Here is an 18,195-nt window from a genome sequence, read left to right on the forward strand (position 1 = left end):
AGTCAACTTTCTCTGGTATCATCGTGTAACTCTTGGTGCCAAATTGTCAATCTGTTACAAAGTTTTATCTCAGTGGGTCAAACCTGGCAGAGTAATGGTTAGAACATGTGTAAAGTGCTGGAAACAACTCTGATATGTGAGCTGACAAGCCCCTGGAGTTATATTCTAGGTTCAACCTCCACTATTCAGTCCTGTGAGCTGACAAGCCCCTGGAGTTATATTCTTGGTTCAACCTCCACTATTCAGTCCTGTGAGCTGACAAGCCCCTGGAGTTATATTCTTGGTTCAACCTCCACTATTCAGTCCTGTGAGCTGTGTCTTGCGGCTGGAGACTGTTCATGTAAGAAAAATTTAGTTTTCTCTTTGGATGGACTATACAGTTGTTCGGACTGTAGTTAGCTCAGTGTTTCTAGTTAGGCTAGTACTGTATCGTACTGTGCTGTGTCAAGAAATACACATGCTTCTCTCAGGTAACTGACTATTGGCGTGGCTTGTTTAAACAAGACTGTTTCTGTTGTATCCATAAGGAGAGAGAGAGGGAGGGGAAGTTTAATTAAGTGTAATGACTGGGTGATTGAGTTCTCTAACAAGCCTCCAGTACCATTCAGGTCTCATTATCATCAAAACAATCGCACCGATGGTGTCATCAGCCAATGACCTACATTCTCTCTTGTTACATCACCACTGTGTGTGTCACTGTTTCTGTAACCAGAAAGAGGCAACTTCTCCAACTCTAGCACTTCTGATGCTATGGTGCTCCAGAACGTATCCACTCTAACCAGGGCAGCAATGTTCTAGAACAGCTCTACCTACAGTTTTAGCCATATCAGAAACTTCAGTCAGGGACAAGCCCAGCATCTGGTCTTTTTCTTATCTAGTGGTGTCTGTTACTAGGTTATGTGCATTGTATAGACTCTGGCTGTAGTTACAGAGTGAGTGTGGAGAGAGACAGACAATCTTTGAAGTAGAGGGACTGTTTAAGAGGACAGTCTGGAGAACGGGAAAGGAGACGAGGGGGGGGGAGGGGGGGAGCGAGAGATCATTTGGAAGAGAAGGCAGGAAGTGGTGGAGCGAGAGAAGGAAGAAGTGCAGCGGCTACTGAGGGAGGCACAGAAAACAGTGTGGAGGAGGAGAGAGGGATTCCAGGAGAGGATAGGAGAGGACAAGCTGAGGGGAGAGAGAAGCGCAGAGAGAGGGAGAGAGACTGTACAGGAGGTGATCTGGAGGAAGAGAGAGGAAGAGGGGGAGAAAGAGAGGGAGAAGGCCAAGGCCATCCAGAGAGGACACGAGACCATCTGGAGGAAGAGAGAGAGGGAGTGAGGAAAAGAGAGAGTGAAAGAGTACAGAGGAGGAAGAGTTAAATTACTTAGGAGTATTCTCCAGCAGCCTTGGAACCTGAAACAAAACTGCTCACAGGAGAGAAAGAGGGATAAAGAGAGAGAGGAATAAAAAGCAGGAGGGATAGAGATTTTCCCTGCCAGAATTGGTGTCTGGCCATAGATCAGCAGGTCTTAACAGAACTTTGCTATATTAAGCTCTGCAGATAATCTTACTCTGTTGTATCGACCCGTCACTGCTGTGTCTTGGCAGTGTGTGTGCGTATCAGCACTGTGTGTGTGTGTCCCTTCTGATCTACTCATTGGCAGCTAATAGGGTTTTTATGGGCCCGTGTCAGGCAAGAGAGGCTAGTCAGCTACTGCCCCGACAGACACGCTGAAACGCGCACACACACACCACACACCACAGACTCACACACTGTGCCATTTACAGGCAGAAGAGTAGGTTTCTACTCCAACACATGCTAACACACACAGACACATGAGGGTAGGCCTCTTGATGCAGTAACTCATACCACCTGAGTGTCTGTCAATAGACAATCACATTCTGAGGTTGTATGTGGAATCTCCATGGTGCTCAAAGATGAACAACTGGACTTAAGTGCCATGCTACATTAGTTGACATGCTGATGTGCTCAAACAGCATTTTTCAGAAAATCCTTTTTGATTCTGTCTATTGGAAAGTGGCATTCATTTCTGTGGATTGAAAGTGATAACATGTTGTAAGACTGACAGCGAAGACACCAAACAACTGAGTATCACTCCATCAGTGTGCTGGGTTAGACTCTTAGAGAGTGATCCTTCAATCGCTCCTCTTGCTGCTCTCCTCTTTCTTGTAGATGGTGTTTCTTGCGCAGTGTCTGCCGCACTGCCTGACAATGACGGGAGGATATAAAACAGGGTGGACAGAGAGACAACGGTCACCGAGAGGGAAAGAAAGACGAGCGAGTTTTTGAGCGGGAGACTGATAATACAGAGAAAGAGAGAATGAACCACCGTTGTTGTTTAGACTGAATCACACCAGAGTGTGTGGACTTGTTAGAGAAACACTGAAATAACATCTTAGATCCATGATGGAGCTGGTCCCAAAAACTAAGTACACTCACTTCCGGAGTGAATCTCTCAGTTCGAATGACGATACCAACTCCAACCCTTTGTCCCTCCCCCCTTCCACCCCCGCAACCCCCCTCACCCCTCCTGGGCTAACCTCCTCCCTCTCCTCCTCCTCTCTCACCCCCATCCTCCCCCCTTCCTCCCCCCGCCGGGCTGAGAACAGCCCCACCACGCTCTGTTCCTTCTTCCCCAGGATGGGAGCCCTTCGCCTGGGCGTCTCTGCTACTCTACTCCCAGGCCTCAAGGTCTCCAGCAGGCCTCAGCGGGCTCAAGCCCCCATGGGGTCTTCAGGGGGTAACAGTTCCAGCTCTCCCACTCCTCACCCCCCTCCCTGTTTAACAGCCCCCTCTCCCCCCCATCGCCCCCCTCTGCAGGATATGAACCGGCTGGGTGGGGCGTCCAGGAGGGCGCGGGTGGAGGGGGGGCAGCTGGGGGGAGATGAGTGGACACGCCACGGCTCCTTCGTCAACAAGCCCACCAGAGGATGGCTACACTCAGACCATGTGGTCAGCACCACTGGGGTCGCCTACTCAGTACGGGTAAGAGTTGGTTGTTCTCTGTTTTTCAGTTTGTAGGATGTAGGCCTATAGGCTAGTACTTGCATATTTCTTTAACTTTCCAGATCTGTCAATTTTTCTGTTGCTCTCTCAAAATGATCTATTCTCTTGTCTGTCCATCTTTCCGTCTGTCTCTATCTGTTTCCATCTTCCCCTCCGGTCAATATGGGTGTTCTGGAGGAAATGGAATCCTAGTTCATATGAGTTCCTTTCCTGTTTCCTGTGTAGTGTATAGGCTGTGTGGAGAGGAGTGCTGTAGGATGTGGCATTCCTGTTCATATGCGTCTCCTCTTTATTTCCTGTGTAGTATATGGGCTGTGTGGAGGTGCTACAGTCTATGAGGGCGCTGGACTTCAACACCAGAACTCAGGTCACCAGGTGAGAACCTCCAATTGTTCAAGGGATAGTTCAACCAATTACAAAATGTCATATTGGTTTCGTTACCCTGTAAGCAGTCTATGGAAACATTATGACAATCAAAATCCCCCGGAAGTATCTCAAATGTATTGTGAAGCTCAACAAAGTCACTTATAGATGATTTGAACATGATGCGCGGAAAATGCTAATAGCAGTACCATGACTTGAATGGGATTTGTGCAACAATTGCTAAAACGTTAGCATTTGGAAACAGCGCCAGCAAAACCAAACCAAGGCATGGATTGCTGTCATACCTTGTCCTTAGACTGCTTACAGGGTAAGGAAACCAATGTGTTATTTTGTCATTTGGGTGAACTAACCGTTTAAGCTGTTGTTTAAGGCTAATGATCAAGTTACTGCACGCAGATGTACTGTGGTTAGGTAGTACAAAACAGAGCCATGTAGTTAGAGCTAAGTGTTGTATAGGGCTCTGGTTCAAAACAGAGCCATGTAGTTAGAGCTAAGTGTTGTATAGGGCTCTGGTACAAAACAGAGCCATGTAGTTAGAGCTAAGTTTTGTATAGGGCTCTGGTACAAAACAGAGCCATGTAGTTAGAGCTAAGTGTTGTATAGGGCTCTGGTTCAAAACAGAGCCATGTAGTTAGAGCTAAGTGTTGTATAGGGCTCTGGTTCAAAACAGAGCCATGTAGTTAGAGCTAAGTTTTGTATAGGGCTCTGGTACAAAGCAGAGCCATGTAGTTAGAGCTAAGTGTTGTATAGGGCTCTGGTACAAAACAGAGCCATGTAGTTAGAGCTAAGTGTTGTATAGGGCTCTGGTTCAAAACAGAGCCATGTAGTTAGAGCTAAGTGTTGTATAGGGCTCTGGTTCAAAACAGAGCCATGTAGTTAGAGCTAAGTGTTGTATAGGGCTCTGGTACAAAACAGAGCCATGTAGTTAGAGCTAAGTGTTGTATAGGGCTCTGGTTCAAAACAGAGCCATGTAGTTAGAGCTAAGTGTTGTATAGGGCTCTGGTTCAAAACAGAGCCATGTAGTTAGAGCTAAGTTTTGTATAGGGCTCTGGTACAAAACAGAGCCATGTAGTTAGAGCTAAGTGTTGTATAGGGCTCTGGTACAAAACAGAGCCATGTAGTTAGAGCTAAGTGTTGTATAGGGCTCTGGTTCAAAACAGAGCCATGTAGTTAGAGCTAAGTTTTGTATAGGGCTCTGGTACAAAACAGAGCCATGTAGTTAGAGCTAAGTGTTGTATAGGGCTCTGGTACAAAACAGAGCCATGTAGTTAGAGCTAAGTGTTGTATAGGGCTCTGGTACAAAACAGAGCCATGTAGTTAGAGCTAAGTTTTGTATAGGGCTCTGGTACAAAACAGAGCCATGTAGTTAGAGCTAAGTGTTGTATAGGGCTCTGGTTCAAAACAGAGCCATGTAGTTAGAGCTACGTTTTGTATAGGGCTCTGGTTCAAAACAGAGCCATGTAGTTAGAGCTAAGTGTTGTATAGGGCTCTGGTACAAAACAGAGCCATGTAGTTAGAGCTAAGTGTTGTATAGGGCTCTGGTTCAAAACAGAGCCATGTAGTTAGAGCTAAGTGTTGTATAGGGCTCTGGTTCAAAACAGAGCCATGTAGTTAGAGCTAAGTGTTGTATAGGGCTCTGGTTCAAAACAGAGCCATGTAGTTAGAGCTAAGTGTTGTATAGGGCTCTGGTTCAAAACAGAGCCATGTAGTTAGAGCTAAGTGTTGTATAGGGCTCTGGTTCAAAACATTGCAAATCACAAAATGTACTCTTACTAGCTACCTCCTTTTCACATACAAATGCATTATTTATCTCCAGTTCATATCCCCCAGTTCTCTTATTTGCCCTGTTCTATTTTGGTCCCTAGCCGCTACCCATTCCGTGTTGGTCAATCTGAAAGGACTGTATAGGTTTAACAGTATTGTGTGTGTGTGCCTACCGCCCTCACAACCTCTAAATTAGCATGTTCTGGAATCCTGGTGGTTTCCTTCTGGTTTCTATAGTGATGTTTGTATCCAAGGTGAGGATGAGTGTGGTTGTCAGGATGATCAAGTCTGTAACATGTTGCCAGATTTCATCTAATCTGCTGCACAGTGTGAAATCCGCACAAGTGTGTTACAGAGAGATTCTCACACATGTTGTTGTTTCAGAGAGGCTATCTCAGTGGTGTGTGAGGCAGTGCCTGGAGCCAAAGGAGCCCAACGCAAGAGAAAGGTACACCAATATACGCACACAGAGTATTATTTATTTATGTGTTAAGTAGAGGGCCGTGGTCAGGGCGTTGTTGGATCTGGATTTAGCTGGATTGACCACTCTGTGGTCAGTGGTACTTCCAGGTAATTACCTCTGTCTCCCTCTTTCTCTCTCACTGTCTCTCTCACACATGTACACACTGCCCCTTGTATGAGGGAGACTTGTGACTAAGTTGTGTGTGCCGAGACTAAGCCAACTCCAACTGGGCCGGGCCCAGTCCGTCTTTCTGGGGGCATTCCAGTAAAACTTAAAGCATCCACCCAAACACTACATAAAACAGCTATATACCCAACAGACTGGTTTGGCTAAAGCATGTCTGGCCCTGGGAGACTGTGGGAGACTGTGGGAGACTGTGGGAGACTGTGGGGGACTGTGGGAGACTTGACAAGCTTCAGTTGACCATATGAACCATTGAACAGAGCAGAGTCAGACAGGATCACTGGCAGCCTGCAGCTGTTCTTCCATATACACACACACACACGGCTCAGACATGCTTCTCCCTTTCTATTGCCTTCACACACACACATTCTTCTCTGTATATTGTACAGTACGTTTACTATGCTCTGTTGTTATCCTTTAGAATATCTTCTGTTTAATCTTCCTTATTGGTGAGATCTTCCTTTCCCTGTTGGCCTTCTGTTTAACATGAATGTCCCTCCCCTCCCCCTCCAGCCGTCGTCTCGCTGTATGTCGTCCATTCTGGGGAAACGTAACCTGCAGTTTGCTGGGATGACCATCAGCCTGACGGTCTCTACCAGCAGCCTCAACCTGCTGGCCTCCGACTGCAAACAGGTGACACACACACACAAGCACATTCGGGCATGGATCCTGAATGAGTGTTTGTTGTTATTGAGCTATCTGGGTTTGTTATTACAGACTGTTACATGGTGTTAATTACATCATCCAGTCAGTTAGGTATTTAGTATACACTATATCTAACTGTCAATGGAACCAACCCATACTGCTGAATGGAGAAACATGATCTCTCTATCTCTCCACCTCTACAACTCAACTCTTTATCATGCTAAAATATATCTTTCTTTCTTTCTCTTCTCTCTCTTTCTCTCTCTTTTCACAGATAATTGCAAATCATCACATGCAGTCCATCTCTTTCGCTTCTGGAGGAGACCCAGTGAGTCATATAGCCCTCTCCCTCGCTCACCTCACTATCCATCCTCTATACCCACTCTATTCATTGCTCTGCCTCTGTCCACCCATCTACATCTCTATGCCTCCCTCTCTCTCTCCCTGCTTCCCTATGACCACCCATCTACTCCTCTATGCCTCTCTCTCTCTCTCTCTCCCTGCTTCACTCTGTCCATCCATCTACTCCTCTATGCCTCTCTCTCTCTCTCTCTCTCTCTCTCTCTCTCCCTGCTTCACTCTGACCACCCATCTACTCCTCTATGCCTCTCTCTCTCCCTGCTTCACTCTGTCCATCCATCTACTCCTTTATGCCTCTCTCTCTCTCTCCCTGCTTCACTCTGTCCATCCATCTACTCCTCTATGCCTCTCTCTCTCCCTGCTTCACTCTGTCCATCCATCTACTCCTCTATGCCTCTCTCTCTCTCTCCCTGCTTCACTCTGTCCATCCATCTACTCCTCTATGCCCCTCTCTCTCTCTCCCTGCTTCACTCTGTCCATCCATCTACTCCTCTATGCCTCTCTCGCTTTCTCCCTGCTTCACTCTGACATCTACTCCTCTATGCCTCTCTCGCTCTCTCCCTGCTTCACTCTGACCATCTACTCCTCTATGCCTCTCTCTCTCTCTCCCTGCTTCACTCTGTCCATCCATCTACTCCTCTATGCCTCTCTCTCTCTCTCTCCCTGCTTCACTCTGTCCACCCATCTACTCCTCTATGCCTCTCTCTCTCCCTGCTTCACTCTGTCTACCCATCTACTCCTCTATGCCTCTCTCTCTCTCTCCCTGCTTCACTCTGTCCATCTACTCCTCTATGCCTCTCTCTCTCCCTGCTTCACTCTGTCCATCTACTACTCTTCATCCACGTCAGTGGGACTCCCTACCTCTCTTCCTCAGACATGTATTCTTTCTTTTCCAGCTCTTCCTCCTCCTCTCTTCCTCCTCTCTAGATCATTGTGTGTTAACAACTCTTCCTCCTCTGTAGATCATTGTGTGTTAATAACTCTTCCTCCTCTCTAGATCATTATGTGTTAATAACTCTTCCTCCTCTGTAGATCATTGTGTGTTAATAACTCTTCCTCCTCTCTAGATCATTATGTGTTAATAACTCTTCCTCCTCTGTAGATCATTGTGTGTTAATAGCTCTTCCGACTAAATGTCTTTGCTTCCTTCTCTCTTCTGACTCACCCACTCTTCTGACTCCCCTTTTCTCCTCACCCTCCTCTTCATTCTGACTCCCCTTTTCTCCTCACCCTCCTCTTCATATTTCCCTCTCATTTACCCCTCCCACCCTCTCTTCCTCCTCCCCATCCCCCTCTTCTCTTTTCTCTCCCTCAGGACACAGCAGAGTATGTAGCATACGTGGCCAAAGACCCAGTCAACCAGAGAGGTGAGACTCAATGTCATCCCTCCAGTAGATTTATCCAGCAGCACATCCAGTCCTTGTTCAGTACCTTACATCAATGTCATCCCTCCACTAGATTTATCCAGCAGCACATCTGGTCCTTGTTCAGTACCTTACATCAATGTCATCCCTCCAATAGATTTATCCAGCAGCACATCCGGTCCTTGTTCAGTACCTTACATCAATGTCATCCCTCCAATAGATTTATCCAGCAGCACATCTGGTCCTTGTTCAGTACCTTACATCAATGTCATCCCTCCACTAGATTTATCCAGCAGCACATCCAGTCCTTGTTCAGTACCTTATATCAATGTCATCCCTCCAATAGATTTATCCAGCAGCACATCCAGTCCTTGTTCAGTACCTTACATCAATGTCATCCCTCCAATAGATTTATCCAGCAGCACATCCAGTCCTTGTTCAGTACCTTACATCAATGTCATCCCTCCAATAGATTTATCCAGCAGCACATCCGGTCCTTGTTCAGTACCTTACATCAATGTCATCCCTCCAATAGATTTATCCAGCAGCACATCTGGTCCTTGTTCAGTACCTTACATCAATGTCATCCCTCCAATAGATTTATCCAGCAGCACATCCAGTCCTTGTTCAGTACCTTACATCAATGTCATCCCTCCAATAGATTTATCCAGCAGCACATCCAGTCCTTGTTCAGTACCTTACATCAATGTCATCCCTCCAATAGATTTATCCAGCAGCACATCCAGTCCTTGTTCAGTACCTTACATCAATGTCATCCCTCCACTTTGTTGCTTTTATGTATTTTGTTTTGTTGCTTTTTGTGCTATTGCTTTGTCTGCATGCTACGTGTTGCTTGTCCTATATTATTCTGCGTGTGCTCACTGCTCATTGATTGTCTATATTGTAATTGTTTTTAATAACCTGCCCAGGGACTGCAGTTGAAAATTAGCCAGCTGGCTAAAACTGGCACTTTTACTGAAACATTGATTAATGTGCACTGTCCCTGTAAAAATAAACACAAACTCAATATATTTATCCAGCAGCACATCAAATCCCTGTTCAGTACCTTTCTTTGGACAGCGAGGCAGTGCCAATATTCTGTTTCCTTACCTCTGTTTACCCTCCTCTCTGCTTCCTTTCTGTCCAGCGTGTCATATCCTGGAGTGTTCGGAGGGCTTGGCCCAGGAAGTCATCAGTACCATAGGGCAGGCCTTCGAACTACGCTTCAAACAGTACCTGAAGAACCCCCCCAAACTAGTCACCCCCCATGACAGGTGTGTGTGTGTGTGTGTGTGTGTGTGTGTGTGTGTGTGTGTGTGTGTGTGTGTGTGTGTGTGTGTGTGTGTGTGTGTGTGTGTGTGTCACTCCTGAGTTCTAACTCCTCTCCCCTTTCTCAGGATGGCTCCGTTTGACGGCTCAGCGTGGGAGGAAGAGGAAGATGAGGGAGCACCGCCCCCTGCAGATGTTCCGTACTATAATAACTTCCCCGGGAAACAACCTCCTCCTGGGGGACTGGTGGACATGAGGGCCCGCCCTGGGGCTACGCTGGTGAGATATATACATACACACACATATCAAGTAATTGTTAGTCCATTGTATTGAATCCAGTCTGCAGCTCCAGGGGAGAGAGGGCAGTTCAGTATGTAGGCTAATCATCTGACCCAGTCTCACTCTCACATCACAGCAGGCCTTAGTCTTCCACTCTCTCTGGCTCTCACCTTATTCACCTCACAGTGTGTGTGTGTATGTGAGTGTCATCAGTTGGTCAGTGTAATGTATGTTTTTCCATCTGTATCCTAATTGCTTCTGGTGTGTCTTTTCAGCCCTATGGACAGCCGGGTCAGAATGATATTCACAAGCAGCCGCTTCCCCCTCTACCAAGTGAGCCATCCCTCTCACTCTCTCTCTCTCTCTCTCACACACACACACACACACACACACACACACACACACACACACACACACACACACACACACACACACACACACACACACACACACACACACACAGCTAAAGGATATGAGGTGACACAATACAATGACTTTCAGTGAGAGAATGACACGGACACAGTGAGAGGAAATGAGTCAGATTGACCCTGTGTGTGTTGCTCTAGGACAGTGTGTGTTGCTCTCGGACAGTGTGTGTTGCTCTCGGACAGTGTGTGTTGCTCTAGACCAGTGTGTGTCAACTGGTCTCTGTGTTCCCATAGGGTGTTGTGACGTGAATACCATTAATGCTATGACAATTATTTAATTAAATACATTTACTACGTTTAAATGATTATGTGATTAAATTAATGACGTAACAATTAACTCATTAGCAATCTTGGGGCACCACAGAAAAAGTTTGTTTAATGAGTTACCATTTCCCTGAATTGACTGAAGAATATCAGAATATACCTTTATCATATTAGTCATCCATGAATTATTATTACCTCATATCAGTCTCATTCTGAACCTTGTTGACTTGCACCAACCCTAGTCTGCATGATGATTCAGCGATACACAAACCGGCTTATTTATTTACTGACTAACTAAATAATCACACAGATTGACATTAACACACACACAGGGTAGATTATACGTTGATTACTAACATAATGCAATGAAAAGTCCCTAGTGGACTAACCCGATATGACGGCTGGTTACACAGTGAAAGGGCTGGGGAAAGACAGAGCGGGAGAAAGAGACAGAGGAATTCATCTATCGTACATGCAGTTGAATAATACGTTAATCGTAAATATGGATATTTAGCACCCTAACACCCGCTCATTCAGATTTAGAAATGCAATGTACATATTTACGCTTTTATGTCTTTGTCGACTCGCTCTGCTGAAATCGCCCGATCCGTCTGTGACGAATAGTTAGAAACAGAAAGTCTCTGGTTGTGTAGGTCTCTGGTTGTCCACTAGAGGTCACCATGTCCTTAGTAGTTGTAGTAGGTTTCATCTAACTCCATCTCCTCCCACTTCCTCCACTGGACTTCCTCTCATCACCATGTCCTTAGTAGTTGTAGTAGGTTTCATCTAACTCCATCTCCTCCCACTGGACTTCCTCTCATCACCATGTCCTTAGTAGTTGTAGTGAGAAGAATTTCTAAACGGATGCCTCAGATTTATACATCCTGTGAATTATCTGGGTTCTTCTATCTGTGACATTGCAGAACAGATATTCTATTTATCTGTTCTGCTCTAAATGTTTCCCATCCCCGAACACCTCCCAGGTGATACTGACAAACAGTTATGTGATTAAACTCCTCTGATTGGTTGTTTCAGTGGGAGCAAAGGAGGGAGGGCGGGACCTGTGTGATGACCCTTCATACGTCAATGTGGATAAACCCCGCCCCACAACAGCTGCAGCCAATGGCAATGCTCACAGAGATGCGTTCGACATGAGTGAGTCCCAGTTGGCCCTATCAGCTAGAGTCTGTATACAATACATCAACTGGCCATGCAGTCTATAGCAGTCACAGATAAGACTAATTAGAATGGTGATCAGCTATATTGCAGTAATTACACTACAGTAGAAGTCATTAGTTTTTTCATTTGGGTTTGGACATAGGGGAAATTAGAATATTGTTATCCTGAATGTATCAATAATGAATCTGGTCTGGTCATATGGTCTCACAACGTCTCTCTCGCTCTGCCCTCTCTCCTTCTCCTCTCAGAGCCATTTGATGATTCCCTGGGTGTATCAGGTCTGGGGGTCTCAGCGGCGCCCCCTCTGGTGGAACAGCTGCAGTGCGAGGCCTGGTTCCACGGCAGCCTGAGTCGCAGGCAGGCTGAGAGACTGCTGACCCGTGACGGAGACTTCCTGGTCCGAGAGTCAGGCACCACCCCTGGACAGTACGTCCTCACTGGACAACAGGGGGGTCAGCCCAAACACCTACTACTGGTCGACCCAGAGGGAGTGGTGAGTTGGGAGGGAGAGGTATCTGAGTTAGAGCGAGCCACCCGAAGCTGTGATATGTTTTGTTGACCCTCTCTATCTCTGTCTGTGTGTGTGTGTGTGTGTGTGTGTGTGTTGTCCTACTCAGGTACGTACCAAAGACCACCACTTTGAGAGTGTGAGCCACCTGATCAGTTACCACATGGACAACAGACTTCCCATCGTATCAGCAGGCAGTGAAGTGTGTCTGCAACAACCAGTGGAGCACAGGCCCTGAACACACACACACATACAGCAATGCAACACACACTCTCAGAAACACTACACACATAAGCAGTGCTGCCAACATTAAGGAAAGCCAAAAAAAACACCTCTATCACTCTTTCTGCCAAAATCATTTGCTCTCTGCTTTTCCTCACACCCTTCTCTCCTCCTGGACGACTCACTGTTACCTCCGTGATCCCTCCTTCTGTTCATCCTTCCGTCATCGAGGTCCACTCCCTCCATCCCTCCAAAGAACGTGGGAGTAACACCTAGGAACACTTTATTTTCCTTCTCATCGGGACAGAAATTAATACAATTTAGTAAAAAACTGAGCATTATTAATTCAATCATGCCATTGTATCATTTCTGAATGATTCTATCATAGTAAAGGAGGACTATGCACCTTAGAGGGGAGGAGTGAAACGTAGAGAAAGGAATGGAGGGATGGGGGGAGAGGTCTTGATCCAGACATAGCAGAGGAAACAGTTTTTCTCACTGTCACAGAAGCACTCCAAAGACTTGTCTGATGATTGGACTCATCAGAGAGCTCAGACATGGACCCTCCAATCAAATATCAGTGGAACACAGGAACAGCGAATCAAATATCAGTGGAACACATAAATAACCAATCATGACTGAGATCAGGCCTCCTGTTAATATGCATAGACATTTTTGTGTCCACACCAATCAGGGCCCTCACTCACCCTCAAGCCATTTCCATTAAAATACCTTTCATCTTTGACCATTGACCCCCTGAGTGATACCTGGTGATGTCACGGAGGACGTCTCTGTATGCAAAAAGGGGGTTGCTATGCCAACAACCATTGTCTCCGTCTGTCCAAATATGGACAAGGTTTCTTTCTGGCCTCTGAAGGTGGAGTTTGATAAAAGGATGTGATTCATGCCCATCTGACATCCGCCTGTCTATCTGCATGGGACTGGTCTCCCTGTCTGTCTGCATGGGACTGGTCTCCCTGTCTGTCTGCATGGGACTGGTCTTACCTTTCTGTCCTGATCATGACAAAGAAAGTGGACTTGGTTGGACTGGGGCAGCAGAAACCATGGAGATGACTCCTACACCAACATACAGTGTGCTAGTCTGTATCTGTCATGTGTACTTTCATTGGGAGTATAGTGTCTTTACATAGAGAGGGATGGAGAGAAGACTGGGAAGAGGCAGGAGGCCGGGGGGAGGTTCCACATCTAGAGATGTCATCAGACCTAGACACGATGTCATCTGAAAGAGCTCACAACCAATTCTACGACGATGTCACAGTCAACCCAAATGCTGCTGTCACAATTTAATCGGTGCTGTGTTGGAATCGTAGTTCGTATTAATGCCAATATTTTCTTGCTTTTCAATGGAATTGTTGTTAATAACTGTTTGCCTTGACAATCTATGGCCATGTCTCTTGTCTGGACGGGTGGGGAGTGGAGAGGATGGGGGGCATACTGGATGAAGTGTGTTTAATGCCAAAAGCATTCGTTCCAGAGCATTCAAAGCAATGAATTTATCTCCTCTCCAAATGTGCTGCAACACTTGGTCAGGAGATTAGCGTTTAGCGTTAGCATTAGTGTGTGATGTGTTTCTTCTCAGCTCACTGCAGGGAAAACTGGGAACGTTGGTCAGAGGTTGGACTTTGACGTGTTGTTTTCCTTGGAATTAGTAGAGGGAGAGAACGTGGAGGAATCATCCTCTCCCTCCTTCTCTTCATGATATGTTTTGTATCTTTTACTCGTGCCTTGTTTCTTCGATGCAGTCACCTCACTCCACTCCAGTCTGTCACCTAATGTACTGTGCTTATTGTACAGTCAGTTGATGTACTTAATCCAAATGTAGTGGACCGTTGGATCCTGTCACATGGTCTCTCAGTCCATCAAAGACTCTGCAAAAAGGACACTGACTCTCACCACCCAGGTCCAGTGATGCCAATCCGCTCCTCTATTGCACATTCATTCTTACTTCCTGTTGTCACTTGTTGTTGTCACGGTTGTTTGATGTCGCAGCTCTCACTGGAGGGATTTCCACTCCACCTGTAAATAACATCAGATCTGATTGGTTGGTTTGAGTTCTTGGTTCTGAAATGAAAGTCTTTATTGTTTAGATGTTATTAATAACATGGGTGGGACAGAACCAGATACTGTATTTCACATGTAATACCCACAGAATACTTTTCTCTCTGAATCCAATTCATTTTGATTCTAGCCAATGAACCATATCCAGGTTTTTGAGGGAGGCTGAAACAAAACTGTAAACGTGGAAGTGAAGAGTAAACTGGGATCTGCCACCTGCTGTACAAAATATTTCTGTCTCATCAGTAGGGTTGCAAAATCCTGTGGTTTTCCAGAAATCTTGGTTGGAGGGAGGATTCACGGAATTCCTGTTTATTCGCTCGTGTAATTCTAGGATTATTTTAACCAGGATTTCTGGAAAACCGGGGAATTTGGGGAAAGTTATCTGAATTTTGCAACTCTAGTCATGAGAAAGGGCTCTCTGAACCCGGACAGGTAATTGTTTTCATCTTTCTCATCGTGCTTGTGTGTGTGTGTTGTGAGAGAGGATGTGTGGATGATCAGAGTTTATGATTGGGAGTGTAGTTCTTACATGGTGGCACTTGTGCTCTGTGTGTGAGGCCTTTGCTTCATTCTGTCACAAACACACAGGAGGGACAGCTGTGTTAGTCACAGACTGTTTAAGTGACTAGGTCCTGGATAGGCAACAAGAATTATACAAGCCCTAAGGTGTGTGTGTAAAAGGAATCATCTATCCTCTACATAATTTGTGAAACATTCTAGCGTTGTCATTGTTCATCACAGTTGCCTTTGTTGCATGGAAATCATTTTTTAAAGTTTCTATATTGTTGTTTTGATGTACTTTTTAATTTGAGTTTTGAAAGCCAAAGGGTTATTTTCAATTAGCCTTCACAAATATTGATTTAATTTTTTACTTTTTACAGTTCTGTTGTAATACTCTTGTTCTTTTGGGGGGGAAATACATCTGTTTACACCTGTATCTGAAATCACAGATTGCATATAAATGCATATTTCATGAATCTTTCTTGGTGAGTTTGGCTTTAAAATGCAGTTTCTGGATTTACTATTTGGTCTCCTGTGATGTGTTTTCTTAAATGTTGATTCATAACTATTAAATAGAACATATCCCCTTTACTTATTTATTCTGCTAAATACAGGTGAAGACTATATATTGTTTTAATTGAAGTTCTACACTTCGAGGAGACGACCAAGGAGATTATGAGAGGACAGGACAAGGAAAGAGACAGGATCGGGCAGGAAGAAGTTACTTGAGTTGCCACAGGGGGAGGACGAGGCTTGTTGAGTTGCCACAGGGGGAGGGGGAGGCTTGTTGTGTTGCCACAGGGGTAGGACGGGGCTTGTTGAGTTGCCACAGGGGGAGGACGAGGCTTGTTGAGTTGCCACGGGTAGGATGGGGCTTGTTGAGTTGCCACGGGGGGAGGGGGAGGCTTGTTGAGTTGCCACAGGGGGGAGGTAGAGGCTAGTTGAGTTACCACAGGGGGGAGGTAGAGGCTAGTTGAGTTGCCACAGGGGGGAAGTAGAGGCTTGTTGAGTTGCCGCAGGGGGGAGGTAGAGGCTAGTTGAGTTACCACGGGGGGGGAGGTAGAGGCTAGTTGAGTTACCGCAGGGGTGAGGTAGAGGCTAGTTGAGTTACCACAGTGGGGAGGTAGGGGCTTGTTGAGATACCATAGGGGGAGGACGGGGCTAGTTGAGTTGCCACAGGGGGAGTACGAGGGTTGTTGAGTTACCGCAGGGGGATGTAGAGGCTAGTTGAGTTACCGCAGGGGGGAGGTAGAGGCTAGTTGAGTTACCGCAGGGGGAGGTAGAGGCTAGTTGAGTTACCGCAGGGGGATGTAGAGGCTAGTTGAGTTACCGCAGGGGGGAGGTAGAGGCTAGTTGAGTTACTGCAGGGGGGAGGTAGAGGCTAGTTGAGTTACAGCAGGGAGGAGGTAGAGGCTAGTTGAGTTACCGCAGGGGGATGTAGAGGCTAGTTGAGTTACCGCAGGGGGATGTAGAGGCTAGTTGAGTTACCGCAGGGGGGAGGTAGAAGCTAGTTGAGTTACCGCAGGGGATGTAGAGGCTAGTTGAGTTACCGCAGGGGGATGTAGAGGCTAGTTGAGTTACCGCAGGGGGATGTAGAGGCTAGTTGAGTTACCACAGGGGGGAGGTAGAGGCTAGTTGTGCCTCTACATTAAGTGCCAAGGTGTACAGTAGGGAATGTGCATTGGTGCAGGGTCCATGTCAGCAAATGTTCTATATTCAGACCTCTGGTGATAACATGTCCTATAGCTGCCATTCTCAGAATCATTTCAACCTGGACGATGACCACCACGTAGTCATCCAACAATATAGAAATCAGAATAGTGGGGCTTACTTATTTCAACCTGTTCAAAACACAGATTACCAGAAGAGGGGAACAATAGACAGTCACACAGTCCTGGACAAAGAGAGGAGGCATATTGTGCGTATTTACAGTAGAGCTGCATTGAGCAGGTGATACTGGAACTATCCTGAGGGGTGTACTGTAGGTGTGGTGGATAGATTAGGCTTTACATAGGGAGAGACTGTTCCAGACTGGCAAAAACCCTAGAGATGCAGAGAGCGCTGGAGGGAGGGAGAGAGAGGGGTGGTGGGGTGCAGAACACACCCACAGCCAGTGAACAGAATGTTTCATAACCAGGGGTGACTGGTGTGTCTGTGTTCCAGAGTGTAGAAGAATAGAATAGAGAAAGATCAGGAGCTGAGAGAACACCCCCTGGTGTTGGTAGTGTTGATGTCACTATAGGAGGAGCTCTCTGGACAGGAGCTCTCTGTCCACTCACACCCAGTCCAACCCTGGTCTTCTCTTCCTTTCCTCCTCTACTCCTCTGGGATTGACCTGACCCTTATTCCTCTCATCTCCTATTTCTATCATTTCTTCCTCCTGTCCTCTGTGTGGAGCAGTGCAACAGAGCCATGCACCCCCAGCGTCCTCTCCCCCAGGCCATGCCCTCCTCCCTCGGGCAGAACCTGCGTGACATGGCCATGGGCCTAGGCAGAGGGAAGAACTTCCTTGGTGGGAACATTGCCTACGGCTTCATCCAGTCCCTCAAGGAGTGCCTCTACTTCGTACTCTGCTGCTGGTGCATCAAGGAGATACTGGACTGACTGACTGAGACACTACGAGAGGGAGACAGGGGCACGAGGGTGAGGTTTTCTTTCTCCTCTGTGTTTAACATCTTAGCTGGGGAGAGAAAAACAGAGTGTGAAGCGGTGTAAGTATGAGTCTTGTCATTACATACAGTAGATACGGGAATACATAGTTTGACTCCAAAATAGAAGATGTTTGCCAAACTGTTTTCTGACAACATAATTTCCTTTCAGCTACGGTACATGTTACCTGTAAAATATTCTACCAAGTATGTAGGACTGTGTAGTATGTTATGGTTTACATGTTGTATTATATGGCCCTGGTGTGTGGATTTGCTCCTCTTAGTGCCCATGATGCAGTTCTGTATTCCTGTCTGGAGGCTTGGGAAACTGATGTGCTTCCTGGTGTATCAGAGGATCTCTGTTATTCTCTGATCCTGAGTCAGTCGGTCTGGAGACCTGCAGTGTGTGTGAAGCGTCGTCTTAACACCAATCAGCTGATCCTAGACCTGTGGAGAAACCAAACCTGTGAGGCAATGGACATGGCTTTTGATGCTGCTTAGGTCACATTTAATTCCAAGTTGTATTAATTTCTGTACAGTCTTAATATGAAAGGAATAAACTATATCTGATTTTGTTTGTGTGTGCTAACCGGAGTCGGGTGCTGTGTGTGTGAGAAACAAGAAAGTAGAGCCTGACATCTGCCA

The 18,195-nt window shown here is 46.3% G+C and overlaps 2 protein-coding genes across 6 annotated transcripts in view; both read left to right on the plus strand.

Moving 5' to 3' along the window:
• LOC109901647 (SHC-transforming protein 1-like) overlaps positions 1-15,493 on the plus strand; it is a 30,296-nt gene extending 14,803 nt beyond the window's left edge. For 2 of the 4 annotated variants that reach the window (XM_031787431.1, XM_031787432.1), the window contains 12 exons: positions 2,825-2,989; positions 3,315-3,385; positions 5,543-5,606; positions 6,318-6,437; positions 6,724-6,777; positions 8,125-8,176; positions 9,321-9,447; positions 9,571-9,721; positions 9,997-10,054; positions 11,449-11,568; positions 11,841-12,085; positions 12,210-15,493. In XM_031787431.1, coding sequence (XP_031643291.1) covers positions 2,825-2,989; positions 3,315-3,385; positions 5,543-5,606; positions 6,318-6,437; positions 6,724-6,777; positions 8,125-8,176; positions 9,321-9,447; positions 9,571-9,721; positions 9,997-10,054; positions 11,449-11,568; positions 11,841-12,085; positions 12,210-12,338 — 1,356 coding nt within the window. In that variant the 3' untranslated portion in view covers positions 12,339-15,493. Of the gene's footprint in view, positions 1-1,265; positions 2,990-3,314; positions 3,386-5,542; positions 5,607-6,317; positions 6,438-6,723; positions 6,778-8,124; positions 8,177-9,320; positions 9,448-9,570; positions 9,722-9,996; positions 10,055-11,448; positions 11,569-11,840; positions 12,086-12,209 lie in introns of those variants that run through there. The other 2 variants (XM_031787430.1, XM_031787429.1) reach the window with 2 other exon arrangements.
• Positions 15,494-16,832: 1,339 nt separating this feature from the next.
• Positions 16,833-18,125, plus strand: LOC109901786 (lens epithelial cell protein LEP503-like). Of its 2 annotated transcripts, none has more exons than XM_031838063.1 (2): positions 16,833-17,545; positions 17,835-18,125. In XM_031838063.1, exon 1 carries the CDS (start codon positions 17,315-17,317, stop codon positions 17,504-17,506), a length of 192 nt encoding a protein of 63 aa, XP_031693923.1. In that variant the 5' UTR covers positions 16,833-17,314; the 3' UTR covers positions 17,507-17,545; positions 17,835-18,125. The 2 variants fall into 2 exon arrangements, 1 of the variants encoding a protein (XP_031693923.1); XR_004212135.1 differs by having other exon boundaries at positions 16,996-17,613.
• The last annotated feature ends 70 nt before the right edge of the window (positions 18,126-18,195 follow it).

Source organism: Oncorhynchus kisutch, linkage group LG13 (genome assembly GCF_002021735.2).
Source record: "Oncorhynchus kisutch isolate 150728-3 linkage group LG13, Okis_V2, whole genome shotgun sequence".
In the NCBI taxonomy this organism is placed as follows: Eukaryota; Metazoa; Chordata; class Actinopteri; order Salmoniformes; family Salmonidae; genus Oncorhynchus; species Oncorhynchus kisutch.